Here is a 21,337-nt window from a genome sequence, read left to right as displayed (position 1 = left end):
ATTTTTAGTAAAGAGCATTGGCATTTGTGGGAAAACTATTAGTTGAATAGTCCAGTATTATTTATGATATTAATTGCAGTTCATAAGAAACATTGTTTCTGCTTAGAGTGAGTGCAGTTGCTTCTCTTTAATCCAAACAGGTGACAGTTACAATATGTAGCATCAAACAGGAAGCAGATGGGGGCTAATTTAAGTTCTGTTGATGATAAAGGGTGACTGACCAAGAAGCAGCTGGTTTCCCAGTTTGAACACAAATTCACAATATTGTATAAGAGAAGCCCCTGCCTTCTCAGCCAGTCATCCACCATCCTTTCCTCCCCCTGTGACTTCCCACACCAGACTGACATCCCTCCATCTCAGTTAAATGCTTTAGCATAAGCACTTACAGAGGCAGGGGGTGGGGGTGGGGGTGGGGGTGGGGGTGTTGGTCTGTTTTTCTGTTAAAGACACTGATGTTAACTTAGGTTTTTTAGTTTCTGGTGTTTGGGGACGGGCCTGTCTGTGGGAGTTCCTTCACAGTCAGTAGTCTGACATGTTTGCACTAACCAGGCTATCTTTGTCCTTCACAGATCAATAGGCACCACTCTCTGATTTCTGCCATCAAGGCCCAGAATACTCAGGCTTCTTGGGTACCTAGGTCAGGGGTGTTCTTTGTAAGAGATTCAGGCACTTCTGAGGCTTTCAGCTTGAGGCTCTCCAGCTTTGGCCATACTTAATCTTATAAATGCCTTTGAAACAGTTGCATCTATTGCAGTTAATACTTCTTATGGGCAGTTAAGATAAGCAAGAAAGCAAAACACAGGATTTAAAAAAGATAGTCAAAGTCATGACTACAAAGAAGATAAGGTCAGGGTTAAAGCCCTTAAAAACACTTTTATTAGTAGTATGTGTTAATTATACATATAATGTGTTCTATTACATTATTTTATACATGTACATAATGTATTTTTATTATAATCTCTGTCTTGATTACCATCATTCTGTTAGATCTTTTTTTTTTTTCTAAAATAAGTGCCACTCAGTATTGGTTTTGTAATATAGTAGGTCAGGGAGAGCAGCCAGAGAACCGTGACATCTGTGTGTTTGTGCTTGCACACACTACAGTTATTAACCCGTCCGACCTCCGTGCCTACAAAGTAAAAAGCTGTAAATTATATAGTGGAGTTTGTTTAATTTTCTTTGCTTTGTATATAAATTAGCACAAAACAATTTATTAGAAGTTTATTTTAAAAATAAATAAATCTCGTTTAAGTTTATACCTCAAGTAGGCTTCCTTAATGGATTCTCTTCACCACAAAAGGAGCCATTATTTCTGAAGCACACATTAAAGAATACTAGATCATGGTGGACTGCTTCACCAGGGAAGTACTAGAGGAGGGAGAGATCTCTCTTGATGGCTAAAAGAAAAAGTGTTCTCTGGGAAACTGGAGAGTCCAGAGGATGCATGAAGATGCTCACTGCTAGGAGATGTTTGTCAGTGACAGCCCCTGCCTCTGTCATGTCACGCCAGAGAGGGATTTAAGTACAACACACTGATGTTCTCAGTCTGCACAGAACCAGCATTCTAGGGGTGTTTATCAGGTGTGCTAGGTCAGAATGTGTGGCAGGCGTTGGCACTTGAGGAGGCCCTTGGGATAGCTGCACTCAGACCAGGTGGGCCTTGTGCCCTTAGCACAGTGTATGACAAAGCACCTTCCGGCATGACATCCTCACTGTGCTGCCTTCTAAGAAATACTTAGCATTCAGCTTTACTTCAGACTATTGTCTTGTCATTTGATGGGGGGCTTCCGGAATGGTCGGGTGTGGAGTCAGTTCTTTCCATCTGCATTTACATCTTGAAGCAAGTTTCCTCGACCAGACAGAAATGAAACGGTAGTATCTCAGAACTGATTGACCAGCAGTCTTCCCTCCCTGTTCCAGGACCAGCATCCTTCTCATCCAAGGGAAGTTGTTCCAGGCACAAGTGTGTCATCAGGAGGTAGAAATCCTTTGCTTGTTATGTTGTGAGTCAGGTTCGCACACTATAAGCCAGAATGGACTAACCTCCCGGAAGCCCTCTGCTGAGGCCCCCAGCACTGGTACCCCACATCCAACTAGAAACTGAAATGGCCAAGTGAGTGGGTGTTCCTTCTCTTGGCATGTACTCAACTGTCTTCATGAGTGGACCTAAAGTTTCAGAATATTTGAGCTATTTATCAGTGTCTCTTTGTTGGATAGTAACTGACTTGAGCACAGTGCTCAGCTGCTTTGTGGGAAGGACAGGAATGAAGTCAGAGGACAAAGCTGCACTTGGTGAAACAAAGAAGGCAGGTGAAGACCTCTGCTGAGGAAGGTTCCTGCCACTGTCACCTGCTTTTACAGCTGAATTAAATGATAAGGAACTGAGGAGGAAGACCATCTCCATCAAGACCCACACTGGTCTAGGCCAGCCATGGGTCTGTCTTGCTCTTAGATTCTTTTCAGGAACCTACCAGAGTCTTGACTAAGATGTGAGTAATTTGTTATCAGTATGTCTGCGTTGTGATAAGTAAGTCATTGTTACATTGTAAGGCATTATTTCCCTTAATTTCCTTTAAGCTGATCAGAAACACCTGAAAGATTTGGGCATTGCTAGATAGTAACCTCAAGAAACAAAACAAACCATCACAATATAAGAATTGAGTTTGTGTGCCAGAGGTTGAGAACGAAGAATAAAATGTTTGAAAAGAGCAGACTTCATGGAGGGAGGTTTTAAAGTTTGTTTTCAACAAATAGTGCCCACTCCAGCATCTTACCATTTTAACTGTGAGAGTAGGTGAGGGAGAACGGAGCCAATCTCATAAATCAGGAGCCAAAAGATGGAGGCTAATTGAACATAAACCCACACCTTTTTAGTTTGGAAATGGATGTGCCTGTGCCTGGACCCTGGTCTCTCCACACAGGCTACACCAGCATTCTTAAGCCAAAGATGCTTTTCAAGTTGGAGACAGCAATCTGTTCTTTTTCATTACTGAGGTGAGGGGGGGTTGTTTGTGGATAGGCAGAGGAGGGCAGAACAATTTTCGGGCATTGATTGTCTCCTTTCACAATGTATAGGATCCAGGGATCAAATTCAGGTCAGTAGGCTTGCAGACTCCTTGCCCACTGAGCCATCACACCCAGCAGTTCTGTGGAGAACTAACTATCCCACTCCTGAGATCTGCGTGTCATAGCAGGTCAGCAGCAAGGAAAAGCAGACTCTTGCCATGCCTTAAAGGTCCCCTGCCTTTGCAGTACTCATCTATCACACAGACAGACCACATCACCGGCTCCAGAGATTTTACTAACATACAGACATTTACATATATTTTAATTTGGTCGATGAAAAATAACTGGTTGCTTTCCAGGGAGACCTCTGTCTAACTTTTGTAGGGATGAAGGTGGTCTCAGTGAAGGAAGCTTGTCATTGGGTTTTGGTCATTTACGATCCTGACTAATATAACATTGGTTGCAGGGTTTAAATAAGTTACTTTTCTTGGTAATAAAAATAACAGAAAGTGGAGATGAGCATGGTGGTGCCAACTGGTCATTCTAAGTCTTAGGAGATAGAAGCAGATTCAGGAATTCCAAGGCCAGGTTGGTCTCAAAAAGTTAAACAAACAAACTAAATAAATACATAAACACGTCTTGACACAGTCTCTTAGTATACTTGGCGTTGCTAGCATTTTTATTTTCATGTTTATGGTGTGCTTTGGGTTTCCCAAACCTGCTCAGAGGATCTCCGACACGCCTATAGCACATGCAGCTTGAGAATAGTACCTAGCTCAGCCTCACAAATACTGAGCTAACGGGTGCAGACTAATGTTTTAAAGTATATTGCCAAACAAAGAGTGTATATGGGGCAGAGGGGTAGAGTGAATGAATTTTAAGAATTCAGAGTATTCTTGACGATGTCTTAGAAAAGATGTTTAAAAATTACACTGTGTGCTAGATGTTAGCCACAGTGGAAATTATTCTGTTTAATTCAGAACAGTAGCACTGAACAGTGTGGTGTGAAATAGAAAGGAAAACTTTTTTTAAAGAGTAACTACTAGCTGTCAGATTGTGCGGAGCTTCGTGATTTGCCTCTGGCTAGATTCATCCTAAGGAATGGTTCGTCTGATCCTTTGGTCATTCTCCCTTTGCAAGTTATTCTGTAACAGGCTGGCCACAAACTCAGAGATCCACCTGCCTTTTGTCTTCCAAGTGCTAGGTTCAAAGACATGCACCATCCAGGGGAGGGGAAGGCGGAGGGAAGGGGAGAGAGGGTGAAGAAAAGGAAAAAAATCAAAATTAAGGAGAATCATAAGAAATATAACTAAACAAAAAGTACATGCAAGGAAAAAAACAATGTAGGGTCGGCCTTGTGCTGGCCAGCCACTCCTGTGCATGGGGCCTGCCCTGGAGTGTAGTTGACACACACAGTGACATTCCATAATCTTGTACTCATAATTCATGATTATAATACTCACTTTTTCAAAGACAACACATTTCAAGCCACAACGTTAAAGTCAATGATCAACTATAAGAAAAACTGCAGTGGTGAGGCTCCTGGGTGGACAGAGGAGGCCCTTGGCCACCTCCTCTCACTCTCCCTATCTCAGCCTAAGGAGTTTATAGCCCTGGTCTGGGCCTGCGCCAGGCACAATGTACCTGATGTCTTGCTGGCCCTCGGGAAACACCTTCCGACCTCCTCTGAGGTCGGTCTGCCTGGCCTGAGAACAGCTTGGGGCTCCATGCCCAAGTTTCATTTTCAGAGGTAGAAAGACTGCTTACAGCATGACTGTTCACTGTAGGACAGAAACTAAGTCTTACTGCTGGGAGGCATGGCCTTTGGGTGGGCACAGGAGAGTTAAAGGGAGTCACGTGACTTGTCAGCCTACGGGCACCTTAGTGGAAATGGCACTGTGGAAACAGTTGATTGCTTATAGTGGTGTTAAGGGAGCAACAGCTCCAGGGAGAGGAGACTATTGCCCCAAAGGCCCACTGGCCTTAAAGTCAGTGGGAAACTGCAGGCATCCCTGGCTTGGGCACATGGTGGGGTGGGGGCGGGGGGTGTCTTTTCCTTGGGACAGTTCTGGACCCAAATAGTCAAAACTTTAGGAATTTTGAATGAAGGTAGTCCCCAGCAGTGCTGACTTAGCAAGCATGAGGCATTCATAGTTGTCAGAATGGCGGCACCAAGGGCAGGGTTCTCTGTAATCCTCCAGGAGAACGGTCCGCACAGAGAGGTCACGGCTAATATACACTTGGGACTTACTGTGCTTGTTTTAATGGATATTATGGTATTAGGGTCCCAAAACAGGAAGGAAGGAAGGAAGGAAGGAAGGAAGGAAGGAAGGAAGGAAGGAAGGAAGGAAGGAAGGAAGGAAGGAAGGAAGGAAGGAAGGAAGGAAGGGACAAATAGCAGTTGCCCCGTTCTTAGTAAGTAGACTGTGTATCTAAAGCATTAATTCTTCCTCAGAGTCTTCCAGATAGCAGCATGTTGAGGATAAAATTCTAGGCAGGACATTCTGTCGAGGAAGTTATTGTTTTAATCTGCAAAAGCTTCATTGTTCTTACCTCTGAATTTGTATCAATCGAGTATAACTTTGAAAATAATTGGGAGCACACATACTTCTGGCATATACACTGGAGCAGCGTAGATGGATCCATAGCTATAATTCTGACAAGGTTTATTTAGTCATTTAAACTTCCTAAAAACCTTAAAATTGATCTAAGCCTTTCTGCTGTGCTTGCTTTTATACCCAATTCAGGTTATTGGAGGAAAAGAGATCCTAATGTGCTACTTGGTTTAGATTTTTATTTTGTTTTTGTTTTTTAATTCTTGTAGCCAAATAGATAGGTAGTTAATTACGCTTTAATGCTTTGTGTTTATACAACCATTTTAGATTAGGAGAAAAAATGGTATGGCCTGTAAAATAGACAAAGATTTTCATTAGGAAACAGCAGAATCACTTTAGCTGCAAATGAGATTCCTCTTAATATCCTTCTGCGGTGGGGCCCTGTGTGTTTAAAAGAGCTATTTGCCAAGAGCAACAAAAAAGGTTTGCATTGTGAATAACACGTAAGTGGCACTTGAGGCTGGAGAGATTGCTCAGTGGTTGGGGGCACTCGCTGCTCTGACAGGACCTGGGTCCAGTTCCTAGCACACATGCCTCCCACCTAGGTCCACCTTCTTCTGGCCTCTGTGGGCACCAGGAATAGACATCTACACAGATGTGCTACAGGCAAGACACCCACATACATAAACAATTTTAACAGACATGTTGGGAAGGATGAGTAGGGCAGTTATGGTTGACTGCTGTGGACTTAGCAATACTTGGTCTCTGCCTCCCTGAGGGTTAAGGGCTCTGGGGGACACCTGCATGGTGGAGGAAGTAGAATCAATCCCAGGAGTCCAAGCTTCCTTTTGAAACAGTTGTAAACCTGTAGGTCACTTTAAACATACTAAAAATGGCAAGCTAGGGAGGACCAATATTTTAGCTCTATCTATGGGGGCCTTATTAACTGGGACTAACACTGTATAAGGTTGGCCTTGTTGGACTTGGAGGCATTTAGGTCAGACAGAGCCTATAGAATATCCAGCAGTTCATCCTCCAGGTTAACAGAGATTATAGAAGGACAGTGAGTACCTGGTGGTTGGACTAGAGGGAAAGGTTCATCTATTGGAGCTGTTTGTTTCAACTTGCCTTGACTTTGGGAGTACTTCATTTCTTTTTCTCTGTGAGTGTGGTGTATCCCTATCAAGGCCTGTTTGTGGCAGTCAAGAGGACAAGCTTGGATGTTAGCCCTTGTTTGTGACAGGGTCTCCTTTTGTGTTCTGCTGTACTTGATCCGGCAAGCAGGTCCGTAAGCCCGGGGGACTCCATCTTCTGTAGAACATTAGGTTTGCATGTGCAACTGTGTTTGGGTGTGTGTGGGTTCTGGGGATTCAAACTCATGTCCCTGTGATGTACACTAGGCACTTACCCACAGAGTCATCTTCCCAAGCCAGCGGTCCATTCCTGGGTGTGTGCAAAGCCCATCAGTGGCGTCCATTTCACATACCAATGTGGAAAGTTTTGTTCTTTGACAAAACTAGTTTCCTCTGTTAAAAGATTTTCCTATGCCACATAGCTAAGCTTTATGGTGAAGGGAAACACCACTTATTACAATTTACTACCTTCTGAGAAGTAAAAACTTGGCAGTATTGATATCATTTAGCACATTTTTGAAAAATCCCACCCTGAGCACTTTTCCTCAAATACTAAATGAGCTATTAGTCTGGATTGTTGGTTGACTAAAGAGCTGGTAAGCCATGGGCGTCTTTATTTTCTGTCTCAGGGCTTTCTTCTTCCTGCTTTTTAAGGTTCTGGCATCTTTGTTTTCCATCTTTGTTTTTTAATAGCACAGACCCCACTCATTTGTGATTTCCCCTCACCAAACATGCTTGTCCTGCAGTTCTTTGTATGTTTGTGAACGCCCGTTCCTTTATGTTCTCAGGGGCTCTTAAGGTATGCTTTTCAAAATTAAATGGTCAGGGTATTAGAATATATGACCTTTGCCAGGACTTACACAGCTTGAGTCCCAGAACCCTGCCTATGGGCCACAAGGGAGTGAGGAAAGGACATATGCGGGGACATACATGGACACACACACAAGCGGCGGCTCTGGATCACGTGGAGTTCTCTAATTTTACCATTACCAGACAGCCTGAAACTTCAGTGTGTGGGTTAGGCATAGCACGGGGGAGGGTTGACTAGTCTGGGTAGGAGGCAGCTCTCAGGCTGTAACCACCCCCTTGACAACACACACAATCTCAGTCTCTCAACCTCAGTCTCTCTCTCAGTCTCTCTCTCTCTCTCTCAGCCACAGTTGCTCGTCTTTGCACACACTGATAAGTTTTGGTTCATAAAGATTCTTTCTTAGACTTCCAAGAAATTCTTTGCCATTTCTCTCCTGCCTGGCCGCATGGGTAATGGCTGCACCAATTTCCCATGGGCCAGCTGGTCTTGGGGTCCTTGACAGGCAGTGCCGGTGTCAGTGTTCATTTGCTCAGGATTCCACTAACTCAGGGCCTCCTCAGCTCCCGTCATCTCCTTTCCTATCTCTTATGAATCTTCACACTTAGTTGAGGGCAGGTTCACCTCAGTCTCCACACTAAAGATGGTAAGGAGGAACATAACAGCCACTGCATACCAACAAAAACAATGTTCTACAGAGATGTTAAAGGGATTGAGATCCCAAAGCTCATCAAGTATTGCTTTTTGTAGTATCAGCAAGAGAAAAGGTGGTGAGCCTTTGTGATTTAGTACAAGTGCACCATGTGTTTGCGACCATTGTTGAGTCCACCCAGGAGATGCCGACCCAAATCAGTTCCCAACTCTAGTTTTACTAGAAGGAACTCTTGTCACACGTGCGTATTGCTAATCCATGTGATGTATTAAATCATGCTTAATTTGCAGGGCTGTAGCCTACTCTGAATAAATTGATTGAAGCCCATTGGAACTCCAGGTGATTCGAATAGTGCCCCTCAAAGGGAATCGTTAAGTAGGTGTGAAAGGGTTGTATCCAAGCTGCTGGGTTAAAAAGCTCTGGTCTGCGATGCAGTGAGTCCAGTGAGCTTTCTCCATGGCCAGCTTTACCTTATGACTACGCTTATCCACCGTCTGAGAAAAGAACTGCTGAGTTAGTCCCCAATCCACGTCTCTTCAGACCTGGAATCAGGCTCTTTTCTGGACCCAAGTGACTGTTAAACTTTCAGGGAAGCACGGGAGGTGGGCGAGGGTGTTTTCTGGCACATCTTTCCAATTGCACATTAGGTCTCACTCACCTGTAGAGGCTGTCTTCTGTACAGTTTAAATCTTTTAATGTAGTATGATCTTGTTTAGAGAATTCTTCTAGAGAAAGGCTTTGCTATTCCTCTGGAGCCTGACCCATATGGGTAATGAATGACTTTGCCAGTTTCCAAGGGGCTAATTGGTCTTGTAGTCCTCAATGGGTCATACCCAAATCAAAATACACATCTTTACACAGGACTTTAATCAGGCAGGGTTTGAAACTCTACTCCAATCAGACCTGTACCGAATGGAGTTTTAAGAAGCCATGAGTTAGCCAGGCAATGGTGGCACACACCTTTGATCCCAGCACTTGGGAGGCAGAGGCAGGCAGATTTCTGAGTTCGAGGCCAGCCTGGTCTACAAAGTGAGTTCCAGGACAGCCAGAGCTACACAGGGAAACCCTGTCTCGAAAAAAACCAAAACAAAAAACCAAAAAAAAGAAGCCATGAGTTGCATCCACAGCTGTAGTGCCCCTAGAGCAATGCTGATGGTCAGTATTTGAGAAAGAGCGTCATTTTCATAGGTGCTACCTCAGCTACCATGTCTTCCTGCTCCTGAAGCAAGCAATCCTGTGGACATTCTGACATAGGCTGCCAAAGACAAAGATACCAAAAATACACTAAACACTCCCAGAATTAAATCTATAATCTAAGGGGAAGAAAAACCCAAGGATCGCAGTTCAGCTGTGAGGACGTGGAAACAAGCGCGAGGAAGCCTGCTAAACAGGAAGTTTGTGATGAATGACTTAATCGAGTTGGAACCATTCATGATGGCTTAAAAATTCCTGTTTTTATATTCCTTACTTCCTATAACAGAGTAGCCGGTTTTATTTCCTTCAGTTTGTGTCAAGTGATACCCAGGCCCTTCCATGCATACATACCCGACTCTACCCTTTGTAATCCTCTGATAGCCATTGGCAGGTGTTAAGAGCCAATACTCGATGAGACCCTGGCTGGCACATCCCAGGACCACCGCCTTTGGTTCTGCCTCATCAGGCATCTCCCAGATCCCTGAGCAGCCTCTGGGTGGCTTCCCGTGCTCCCAGGGGTCCCCTCACCTCTTGTTTTTGCTGCTATTTACATGACAACTGAATCTCCCCCATCCTGTGTTCAGTGGAAGATTACGTTAGAGGAATGTTCTTTACTCTGGAATGACTTGAATAAAATGAAGCACTTTGGAGCAAAATGTGAATCCACAGCAGTTTGGTAACTACTGTTACATGTCAGACAGCCTAGAAAGAGGGTCGTGTCTTAGAGTGTAGACCAGATGAATGGCTGTGTATTAGAGCTTTTAGGACAGCTTTGGGATCACCAGAGAAGTGTTGAGACCTTAGCACAGATGGATTATGGTTTAGCTGGTATTCAGGTGAGAATAGGGCTCTGAAATGAAACCATGGAAACCTTTATGGAAAAAGGCATGGATTAACTGTCCATAGCAAGTCTTCTGTCACAACATGTTTTTGAGTCAGATTTTATGCACACTATTAACAATTTATGTCTCTAAACACACACAAACTGTTGAGTAAATATCACACGATTTCCTTCTCACAAGCACACTGGACACTAGTCATTTTAGGTCAAACCGGAACTCTGCTGAATAGTGGGATTTGCTACTTTGGGTCTTTAGCGTGTTTTCACATGGAAGTGTAAAAAGGAAGCACCAGGAGGGGATGGGGAATGGTATTTGCTGGGTGTCTAACAGCTGTGCGTGGTTAGCAAGGTCAGAAATGAGGGAAATGCTTTGGGAAAAGCTAGTTTGTCTAGCATGTTTTAAAGAATTTCCAAATTTTCCTCAAGTTGGAGTGTTTCAGTCATATGTCCCAGCCTCTGAACATGAGCTGCTTTGTGTTGGTTGTGGACACTGTGCAGTCAAGTGACGCTCCCCAGTGGACGACGGTCTCCGGGGACCATTCGTTTTCCTTGTGAGTCCTCCTGGCCTCTTTTCATGGGCTTTCCCTGGATAGTCACACCTGAAACTCAGTGAGTTGCTGTGGTTCTGTCATACAGAACCCACTGGGAAGCCAGTCATGTTGTGTAAGTTTAGTAGCCATTAATGCAAACTATGGGTTTTGTAAAGTAGTAGGTGGAATTATTTCTTCTCCCCCAGTGTATACTCCCGTAACTCCATGTGATTCTTGATACAAGTGAATACAAAGAGGTAGTTTCTGTCAGCTTGCAGCAGTGTCGTAGGCAATCACAAAGCCTTCTTTCTGCTTTAGTTTCCCACTTTCTAAAGTGAGGCCAGTGACTGCCTGTAGACTCCCCTGTAGGGTAAAAAGATGTGGCCACAATGGTACACTGGAAAGGAAGAGCTATAAGGGACAAAGGCCAGGACTTCATGAGCAAGGAGCATTCAGCATAAATTGCTGCCTGGTGGTTATTACTGTTCGAAAAGAAAGACCAAGGGTGCACTTAAAATACAAAAGTAGAAAGAAATACAAAATGTAAAAAGACCCAGGCCAGCAGTTCATGGCCTTCGAACAGCTGAGAAACTAGCTCAAGTGTGGCTCAGGTCAGACCCCAGGGTTCCGAGAGCCAGGGGCCTGGCAATCAGGATGGAGAGAGATGTCTAGGAAGCACCAGATTCACCAGGTGACAGGAACTGAAACTAGTAAGCAGTGGGCAGGGTGGTTTTTTCAACAGACTTCGGGGATGGTGAGAGGCACGAGGAGTCTATGCTTACCTGACTTTCAACCAGTTCCTCACCCCTGATTCTTGATGGAGATTGCAGCATTCCTAGAAGTCTACTGTGATGGATAAGTGGTTTCCAATGTTTTGTTTTGTTTTTAAATCTCATGCCTTTTTTTGATAGGGCTTCAAGTTGTTTGTGCAGTTCAGATATATTGTGTGTGTTCTATAGAACATTGTTGGACATAGATTTATTTTTGTAAGATTTAAAACTAAAGAGTAAATGCAGATTTGTAGATTCTATACTTCAGTGACTGCCTGGTGACTGCTTTTGACTGGGAGGATAAAAACATCTTGGTTGAGAGGACAAGGAACAAATGTCTCTGTCCTGTGTCTTCAGGGCTCACCTCCTTCCTCCTAGTGCCTGGCATTTCCCACCCTGGGACTATACAGTAGATCTCAGTCAACTGACCCAGTGGAGACACCCAGCTCCGCTCTGGCTCAGCAGGGACTGTAGAAAACTGACTGTGATGTTTGAACTTGGTCCTGAGGCAGTGCGCGTGTAGAAGCCTCAGACCCTTCCTTGACACCAGTTGCTGTTTTCTGTAAATAACACAAGTTGGAACACTAGGATCTGGTTATCTTATATGTGTATATTATATACATGTACAAAACATTATTCTAAGATGCTGGTGTCCTGGTAGTGTTTTGCTATTTTTTGTAAATAACACGAATGCCTTGTACTAGTTGGAACACTGGAATCTGGTTAGTTTATATCTATATATTATATATGTGTACAAAACATATTATTCTAAGATGCTGATGTCCTGGTAGTGTTATTAACGTCATTCGTATTGATGGAGACAGACCTTTTTACATGTGCTGCCTTGTTGAGTATGTTGGACTGTCCTTAAGATAGAAGCTGAGAAGCCGGGCGGTGGTGGTGCACGCCTGTAATCCCAGCACTCTGGGAGGCAGAGGCAGGCGGATTTCTGAGTTTGAGGCCAGCCTGGTCTGCAGAGTGAGCTCCAGGACAGCCAGGACTATACAGAGAAACCCTGTCTCGAAAAAACCAAATCCAAAAAAAAAAAAAAAAAGAGGCTAAGGAGGAAGTTGGCGGCTCCTAGACAGCTCTGTGAGGGTCATCCATCCGCTTGTCAAACGACTCCTTACTTAGACCCTTTCTTTCACAAAACCTCTGGAGGGTGCCTGTGGCTACTTCCTTTTCTGCTTTCTGTCCCATGAACCGTTCTGGTTTGGAACATGAATGGATGCCAGAGGTGTACACTAAGACATCACATCTTCCCTGTAATGGTTTTGGGGTGTCAGTCAACAAAGTTTTATTGAACTCATCCATGTAGAGCATTTTTTAGAGGCTTTGAGGTTAGAAACTTAAGTTTGATCTTGTGGTTAAGGACCTTGGAGTCTGGTCTATAGGAGCGTAGAGTAGACTCCTCAGGAGCAGAACTCCCGTGTCAGACAGGCTTCTTTAGAATGTGGTCACCGTGTTCGGCCATTCAGGTAGTATCAGGGATGTGTCTGAGGCTTCGCGGGGCCCAGAGAGCCAGCAGGGACGTGGGTGGTGCGGAGGAGACGGCTGCCTTGGCTTTCTCTACTGGAGTCAGAGAACAGGGTGTGGGTAAGTGTGCAGCACCAGGTGTGTTTCCTCACGGAGCGCTTGCTGGGAGAGAATGTCCAGAGTACAGTAGCTCAGAGGGCTGTCAGCTGCAGGCAGCTCCCGGCAGAGAGTTGTAGACATAGCACCTCAAGCCTGCTCCTCTTTAGTGTACCACTGACTGCATGAAAAACAGGAATTTATGTAACAAGCCCTGCACAGCAAATGTTTTCCTGTTGTGGGGGTGGGTGGGTAATTGTTGGCAAAGTTAGTGCACGGCTCTATTACTCAGAGTGACCTGAAATGTCCTCAGAAAAATATGTAGTGTGATATTTTGATAAGTAAAAGATTGCTATGGCCAAAAAAAAAAAAAAAAAAAAAAAAAACATGAGCAGAAGAAGCCCAAGCATTTAGTAGACACTAAGCCTGATGTTAGTGAACTATTTTTAAAGTTTTTAGGAGTCTTTGTTATTCTGTCTTCTTCGGCCTGCTGAATCAGCCCCTCCCTCGTGTGTGCTTGCTGTGGTCTGGCAGGAGTGCCCTGGGCTTACAGAGCTGTGCCCCTTCCCCTGTGGGTTTCAGGCAGTCAGGAAGCTGACCTCTGGAAGGATCTCCTCCCCTGTGCTCTCTTTATTAGTAACTAAATGTGACAGGACAGGAGTCAGGCTTCCTCTTGGAGGTTTTATCAGAGCTTATCTGTGTGCCTATTGTGTTTAAAGAACACAATTGTCATGATGGAATATTGTACAAATGCCCAGACTCCCAGCATGTAGGTGGTTTTGGAGAACGTAGTTACGGGTCTGGCTGCTTTCCAGGCTGCACAGGCCGGCTGTGGCTTTAAGGAGGAATCGGCAGTCTTGATCACTGGTGTTGGTGGACACAGTAGCCATAGCTGTAGCTCTGGGGTGGGGGTGGGGACAAGGAATGAATTTGAAAATGCATGGGACCGAGATACATCATGGAAGAAATGTATTCCTTAACCTTTTGGGAGATGTTTGGGGTTCAAGACCTGCCCCTCATAGCATGCCTAGAGCTGAGATAGATCCTAAGTAGAAGAACAGAGTGAAGCCTCAGGAGAGACTACCACTGCCACATACCCACATACCTGCCTGGCATCCAACCAGAAAGCTCCTGTTGGGCCCTGTCTGAACTGCCCTCACCTCACCGTGCACCCTGGCAGGAGGACTCACACAGCCATTGTGTTGCAAGTCTCGCGTGGAATGCAGTGCTGAGTGCGTGTTGAAATATGGCTTCCTCAGCTCTCCGGGCTGTCTGACTTGTGTCTCCTTTTAGAAAGTGAGGTTGCCACGCCACTCGTTTTGTTTTCCATTTCTTGTTGAGAAAAGGCACGGATGGACTCGGGGTAGAGAAGTCTGACCCTGTATGTTGTTCTGGCCTGGTACAGTGAGTGGTTGGCACTTTGAGCACCTTCATTCCCCGTCAACAACATGAGGATGTGGGCATTGTGGCTGCCTCCTTGGGTGACCACAAATCTAGTTAGAGCCTTTTTGTGGTCCAAGAGGGGCAACTAAGCCTTGTACTAGGTTGGCAGAGAAGGCCAAAAAATGGAGAAGAAGCCAGGCGTATAGCTCTGCTCTGAGGACTGTGAGATGTCCAGAATACTGTCCCTGGACTTGGCGTTAGGTCCCTGCAGAGCCGCTGGGTGAGGACGTAGCAGCTGTGCTGGGGCAGAAAGCTTAGGACTCACATCCCAGATTGTGCCACAGCATCCCCAATGTCACAAAGCACACTGCAGTTCTGTGTCTTCATCTAAGGACGAAGAGACTGGCCTGTATTCTTCTGGGTATTTGTAATTTGCACACATTTGTGGTGACTTTGTTGTAATATCCTGTCTTCACATCCACTGAGTAGGAGCCTTCTTCACCCAGCTCCCCTCTGGTTGTCACTCCAGACGGCGTTCTCTCTGCTGTGTCTGTCCTGAAGTTAGTAGATTGACTAGAGCAGAGACATTCTCACATTTGAATGTTGCATTTTATTGCAAGTTAACTTTCTCAAGAACATAACTTTTCTTTATATTTATTTTTACTTGCCTGATACAAAGACTCTGGTATAAACGAATTTAGGTATTAACTTTTGGGGGGATCTGTCTGTCTGTCTACCCTACCTATCTACCTATTTATTTATTTATTTATTTATTTATTTTGGGGGTGAGTTGGGTAATTCAAACTAGCCTCAGACTCCCTCAAAGTCTTCCTGCCTTTTCCTCCCACGAGCTGAGAATGTTGTAGGTGGATATTGTGTGTTGCTTTGGATTTTTGTTCCTGAGTAGGGATAGATCCTGCTTCATCTCCCTTTCTGTTACCCTGTAGGTCCAGCGACAGAGGATGTCACTTTGTAGAAATGGTGTTTATTTCACCTGAAAAAAATTGTGAAGTGCTTTGTTTTTGAGTCAGGGTCAAAACTGTATAAAAGAAATATATGAAAATCAGTATATGTGTGTATGCAAGTATAAAACAGAATACAAAAAAATGAGCTTATTTAATTGAAAACTGAGTGTTTTTTTTTTAAAGATGCTATTTCTCCTACATCCATTTGAGATCTTTCATAGTGAGTTTATTCCTGCTGCTGAGAGCCAGTAAGGGGCTTCTGTGGCTGCCCAAGCTTGATCCTCAGAACCCAAGTAAAGGTCGAGGGTGAAAACAGACTCCAAAAGTTGCCCTCTGACCTCCACCCCCGTGCTGGGGCACATTTGCCCTCCACACACAGTATGAGTTGTTAGGCTGTTCTCATTGGACAGCCGCCATATGCACATGGCCGCGCTGGGCAGTCTGCTTCCCAAGGGGAGGTGCTGCACTTCTAACATTCTGTTCTGCTTTACAGAATTCAATTCGCCACAATCTGTCCCTACACAGCAAGTTTATTCGCGTTCAGAATGAAGGCACTGGAAAAAGTTCTTGGTGGATGCTCAATCCAGAGGGAGGCAAGAGTGGCAAGTCGCCCCGGAGAAGGGCTGCGTCCATGGACAACAACAGCAAATTTGCTAAGAGCCGAGGACGGGCTGCCAAGAAAAAGGCCTCTCTGCAGTCCGGGCAGGAGGGGCCTGGGGACAGCCCCGGGTCTCAGTTTGCTAAGTGGCCTGCCAGTCCTGGGTCCCACAGCAATGATGACTTTGATAACTGGAGTACGTTTCGTCCTCGAACCAGCTCCAATGCTAGTACCATCAGTGGGAGGCTTTCTCCCATCATGACAGAACAGGACGACCTGGGCGATGGGGATGTGCATTCCCTGGTGTACCCACCCTCCGCTGCCAAGATGGCATCCACCCTGCCCAGTCTGTCTGAGATCAGCAATCCAGAAAACATGGAGACCCTCCTGGACAATCTCAATCTCCTCTCATCCCCCACATCTTTAACTGTGTCCACCCAGTCCTCGCCTGGCGGCATGCTGCAACAGACACCTTGCTATTCGTTTGCACCGCCAAACACCAGTCTAAATTCACCCAGCCCGGACTACTCTAAGTACACGTACGGCCAGGCCAGCATGAGCCCCTTGCCCCAGATGCCTCTGCAGACACTTCAGGACGGCAAGGCCAGTTACGGAGGGCTGAGCCAGTATAACTGTGCCCCAGGACTCTTGAAAGAGTTGCTGACTTCTGACTCTCCTCCCCACAATGACATTATGTCACCAGCTGATCCTGGAGTGGCCCAACCCAACAGTCGGGTCCTGGGTCAGAATGTAATGATGGGCCCTAATTCAGTGATGCCAGCCTATGGTGGCCAGCCGTCTCATAACAAAATGATGAGCCCTGCTTCCCACACCCACCCTGGACATGCACCGCAAACGTCCTCCGTCAATGGCCGTGCCCTGCCCCATGTGGTGAACACCATGCCTCACACATCTGCCATGAACCGCTTGACCCCAGGGAAGACACCCTTACAAGTGCCTCTGTCCCACCCCATGCAGATGAGTGCCCTGGGCAGCTACTCTTCGGGGAGCAGCTGCAATGGCTACGGTAGGGTGGGTGCCCTTCACCAGGAGAAGCTCCCAAGTGACTTGGATGGCATGTTTATCGAGCGCTTGGACTGTGACATGGAGTCCATCATTCGGAATGACCTCATGGATGGAGATACCTTGGATTTTAACTTTGATAATGTGTTGCCCAACCAAAGCTTCCCACACAGTGTCAAGACTACAACACACAGCTGGGTGTCAGGCTAGGAGTGAGTGAGCAGGTAAGTATATTTGCTTCAGTATCAAAAGGCCTTTCGAAAAAGGGGCACAGTGTCTTCCATGTTTAGATGTTTAAAAAACCAAAAGCAACAATTAAAAAAAAAAACTTAATTAAAGACAGGGTCTTAAATAACCAGCATCCCTGCCACACCTGGCTCACACCGCTCCGCCCCAGAGCTGTTAGGCTTTATTCTACTGTCAGCCGATTGTGTGTGGCCAGGAAGCTCCTGTTACTAACCTTTATCAGTTTGCCTTTTGAGGTTAAAGTAGAGTGCGGATTCCTTTAGTTCTTTTCACCATTGGATAGCTCATCCTTTCCGCCAGCTCTCAGATGAACACATTTGATACAAATCAGATGCCAAAGGTCTTTTTTTTTTTCCTCCCATTTTTTTTTCAATAAAGAAAAAAAAAATTACCCATTGGATGATTGTGGAGCTGTTTGAGAAAGCTGTAGCTTCCCCCACCCCCACTTGATTAAGTACAATTGAATTGAAAATGACTCTGTTTTTATTGTGTGTGTTTTCCCCCTAGGCTACGTTTAACAGTCCTTCAGATTGTCTGACAGCGGAGCCGAGGAGCAGTCCAAAGATGCCCTTCACCCCTCCTTTTAGTTTTCTTGATTTAAAAAAAAAAATCCTTTTTTCCTTTCATCAGACTTGGCAACAGAAGTACTTTCCTGCACAGGATGTTTGCCCAGCGATCGCAGGTTATGTGCTCCTGTAGATAAGGACCGTGCCATTGGGAATCATTACAATGAAGTGCCAAACTCACTACACCATGTAATTGCAGAAAAGACTTTCAGATCCTGGAGTGCTTTCAAGTTTTGTATATACGCAGTAGATACAGAATTGTATTTGTGTGTGTGTGTTTTTTAATATCTACTTGGTCCAAGGAAAGTTTATACTCTTTTGTAATACTGTGATGGTCTTATGTCTTGATAAACTTGGCTCTGTACTACCTGTGTTCTGCTAACGTGATGAATCATGAACTAAGGTCTCCATTCTGCGCCTCTGCTGGATGGCTGAACCTGTTCATCTTGCCACAGAATTGGTATGAGAACCAAGTAGCCGGTGATCAATCTGCTGAATTATGGACGTGTCAAACGTGCGGCAGAAAAGATGGAGTGCTAGCTTTGTACAGGTCTTTTCTATTATTTTTGTTGTTGTTTATTTTGTTATTTGCAAATTTGTACAAACACCTTAAAATGGTTCTAATTTCCAGATAAATGACTTTTGATGTTATTGTTAGGACTCAACATTTTTTGGAGTAGATACTGAAGTGTAATGTTTTCTTAAAACTAGAGTCTACTTTGTTACATTGTCTGCTTATAAATTTGTGAAATCGGAGGTATTTGGGGGCTGCATTCATAATTTTCCTTTTGTATTTCTAACTGGATTAGTACTAATTTTATACGTACTCAACTGGTTTGTACACTTTGGGATGATACCTGATGATGTTTCTGACTAATCTTAAATCATTGTAATTAGTACTTGCATACTCAACGTTTCTGACCACTTGGGCAGGAAAGTGATGTATAGTTACAGACACTCTGTTTTGTATGTAGATTTATGTGTGTATTTTACAGAAATCTCACCTGCTTTATTGCCCTGTGAATCATGTACAGTGCATAGCACCAAGTCTTCAGATAGGTGCCCTGTGCTTACAGCCCCTCTTGGGAGGCCCTGCCAGATGCTGCCCCATGTCACACTGTCACAGGTCCCATGGGACGCCTCTGTCTGTGGCTCAGGAAAGGGGAACTTTATCTGAGGTGATATTCTTTGTCTAACTGGGGTTGCGCTCCTACTCCGAGCTCTCGGCTTTTGCCCAGGATGGAGATGGCGTTATAGCTGTGTCCTGAAGAATCATGTCACTTCTCAGTCCTCACCTCTGTTCTCTCTGGCTCTGAACAGTGTAAATCTAAGGAGGAAGTTTGCAAATAGGACTTCGGTGATTTGTGGAGTGCCTTGTGCTCTTAAGTACAGACAGTGGCAGGATTAGTTAAAAATTGAGACAGTAAACTTGAAAACCAGCCAACTAAAAATGTACATTTATTTTGAAATCCTTAGCTTAAGAATTTGAGAGGTTTTTGAACCTTGAGCAGACTAATGTGTCTCAAACATTTACGTTTTTATACGGTCTATTTACCTGAAATCCTACCAGACCAGGATAATTGGTTTTGCTTCCCATTCTGTCCATCGGCATTTCTGAGTCATATTGAATACCTGAGTCTCCCGCAGTCTGAGAAATAGATACCTAGCATCCCTTTCTGCCTTCTTGAGAAGGCCTGCTTTACATGCAGAAACCCAACTTGCACTTGGGTTTTTTTTAGTATGTTACTTATCTTTCCCTTTGTGTGTGTGCGCGTGTGTGCGCGCTCGTGGTAACAAGAATACAATGTCCCTTTTGTCACTGTTGGCCAGCTTTGTTGTAAGCTCCCCTCCATGACTGTCACTCTTTTAAATGTATTAAGTCACTGCTCCTCTGAGCACCTTTGTTTGGGCGCTCCAAAACAGGACTTGTTTTAGAAATAAATTCCTCTGAGCAAAGCCTCCTACAAATGGAGTAGAATTTACTGGTGTCAAAGAACTCAGGTCTCCCTCTCCTCCTCCACCTGCCGTTTCTTACCGTTTCTTACCATTGCAGAAAGAGCCTCTTCGTGTAGTGCTGCAGCCCCGCTCAGTGGTCACCTGCTGATGTCACGGAGGGACTTGGAGGTGTCCCTTCCTTCAGAAACTGAAAGTTTCAGCAGCAACCCCCATTTTTCTTGGTGTTAAGATCATAGTGTGAATCATGGGTAGTTATCTGGGGCACAGCGAAGTCCAGCAAAGACTTCTTATCTGTTTTGAAAACAAACATCAAACATGTGACCTCTGAGAGTCCTTTTCTGTGGGAATGTTCACTTTCTGGTATATTACTGTACATGATTGCTCTGTGAAGACTTCACCTATGCAGCCTTGTTTGATTTATTTCCTTTGGTTTGTACTGTTGTTAAGAGCATATTGTATTATAGAGCTATTTGGATATTTTAAATATAAAGATGTATTGTTTCCATAATAAAGATGTAAGGAATATATTTAGGTGATAGATGTACGACTTGGAAAGTTCTGCTTGGACAAACTGAGTCTAAGTTAATTAGCAAATATTATATCCTGGTGAGCAGTAAATCCTGGAACCTGACAGTAAGAGGATAAAGTCACTTAAAATGGAAGCAGTCCCCCACAGGGGTACAATTTGAACCTGTTCAACTGTTTAATTTATGGTGTCCCTTCACCCCCCCCCCCAAAAAAAAAAAACCTTGAAGTTCTTAGTTTTCAGCTCTCAAAAGTTACTGATTTTAAGTGAAAAGTTTTTCTGTGGTTTCAACTGGGGAGTAATTGTTCAGTATAGTGTGCATTGTGCTTTATGCAAACAAAACAGTCTGCCCCTGTGGCCAGGGATCGACAACCTTGTAAGTGCCATCAGGATAGAGTCCCACCCTCCACACACTTCCCCACTAGAGTTGAGTAACTGTGCAGAAGCCTTGTTCCTGTTCCAGTGCTATCTGAGAAGTGCCTGATGATGATTTACTTACACGTACAAGAACAATCCTTACTATAAATTGTATAAAGCCATAAATGTACATAAATCATCTTTAAGTGGCTTGGTGTGTTTCTTTCCTCACTGTTTAAAAGCTCCTGAGCAACCTTGCTTCTATTTTGCTCTCAAGCACCTGAGCTTAGACCGTCAACCCCAGGGTTAATGGCTTATTCAGCTCTGGCATTTCCTTTGGAAAAAAGAAGGAACCATCTCCATATGACCAAACCATAGCCCCTAATGTGAAGAAGTGCGATCTAAAATTAGCCAGTAGTCTAAAGAGCAAAGGTTCTCACTGTGTGTGAATAACAACCCCCTGAGGGGGTATCTAATGACCCATTCATAGAGACGGCATATCACATATCCTGACTATCATAGCATTGCGATTTGTTACAGAAAAGTTACAGTTAGGAATTAACAACAAAAATCACCACAACATGACAAACTGTATTTAAGGGTCTCAGCATTAGGAAAGTTGAGACCCGCTGGTCTAGACTCTGGCATGGTGGCAT

General features: G+C 44.5%; 1 protein-coding gene across 1 annotated transcript in view; it reads left to right on the top strand.

Moving 5' to 3' along the window:
- The window catches only part of Foxo1 (forkhead box O1), a 79,958-nt gene extending 59,076 nt beyond the window's left edge, over positions 1-20,882 (top strand). Inside the window, exons 2-3 of the mRNA XM_052180536.1 lie at positions 15,903-17,254; positions 17,784-20,882. Of these exons, the coding sequence (XP_052036496.1) occupies positions 15,903-17,240 (1,338 nt within the window). The 3' untranslated portion in view covers positions 17,241-17,254; positions 17,784-20,882. The remainder of the gene's footprint in view (positions 1-15,902; positions 17,255-17,783) is intronic.
- Positions 20,883-21,337: the final 455 nt, after the last annotated feature.

This window comes from Apodemus sylvaticus, chromosome 4 (genome assembly GCF_947179515.1).
Source record: "Apodemus sylvaticus chromosome 4, mApoSyl1.1, whole genome shotgun sequence".
Lineage (NCBI taxonomy): Eukaryota > Metazoa > Chordata > Mammalia > Rodentia > Muridae > Apodemus > Apodemus sylvaticus.
The sequence above is the reverse complement of the archived record's forward strand: the minus strand, read 5'-3'. Positions and strand labels throughout refer to the sequence as shown.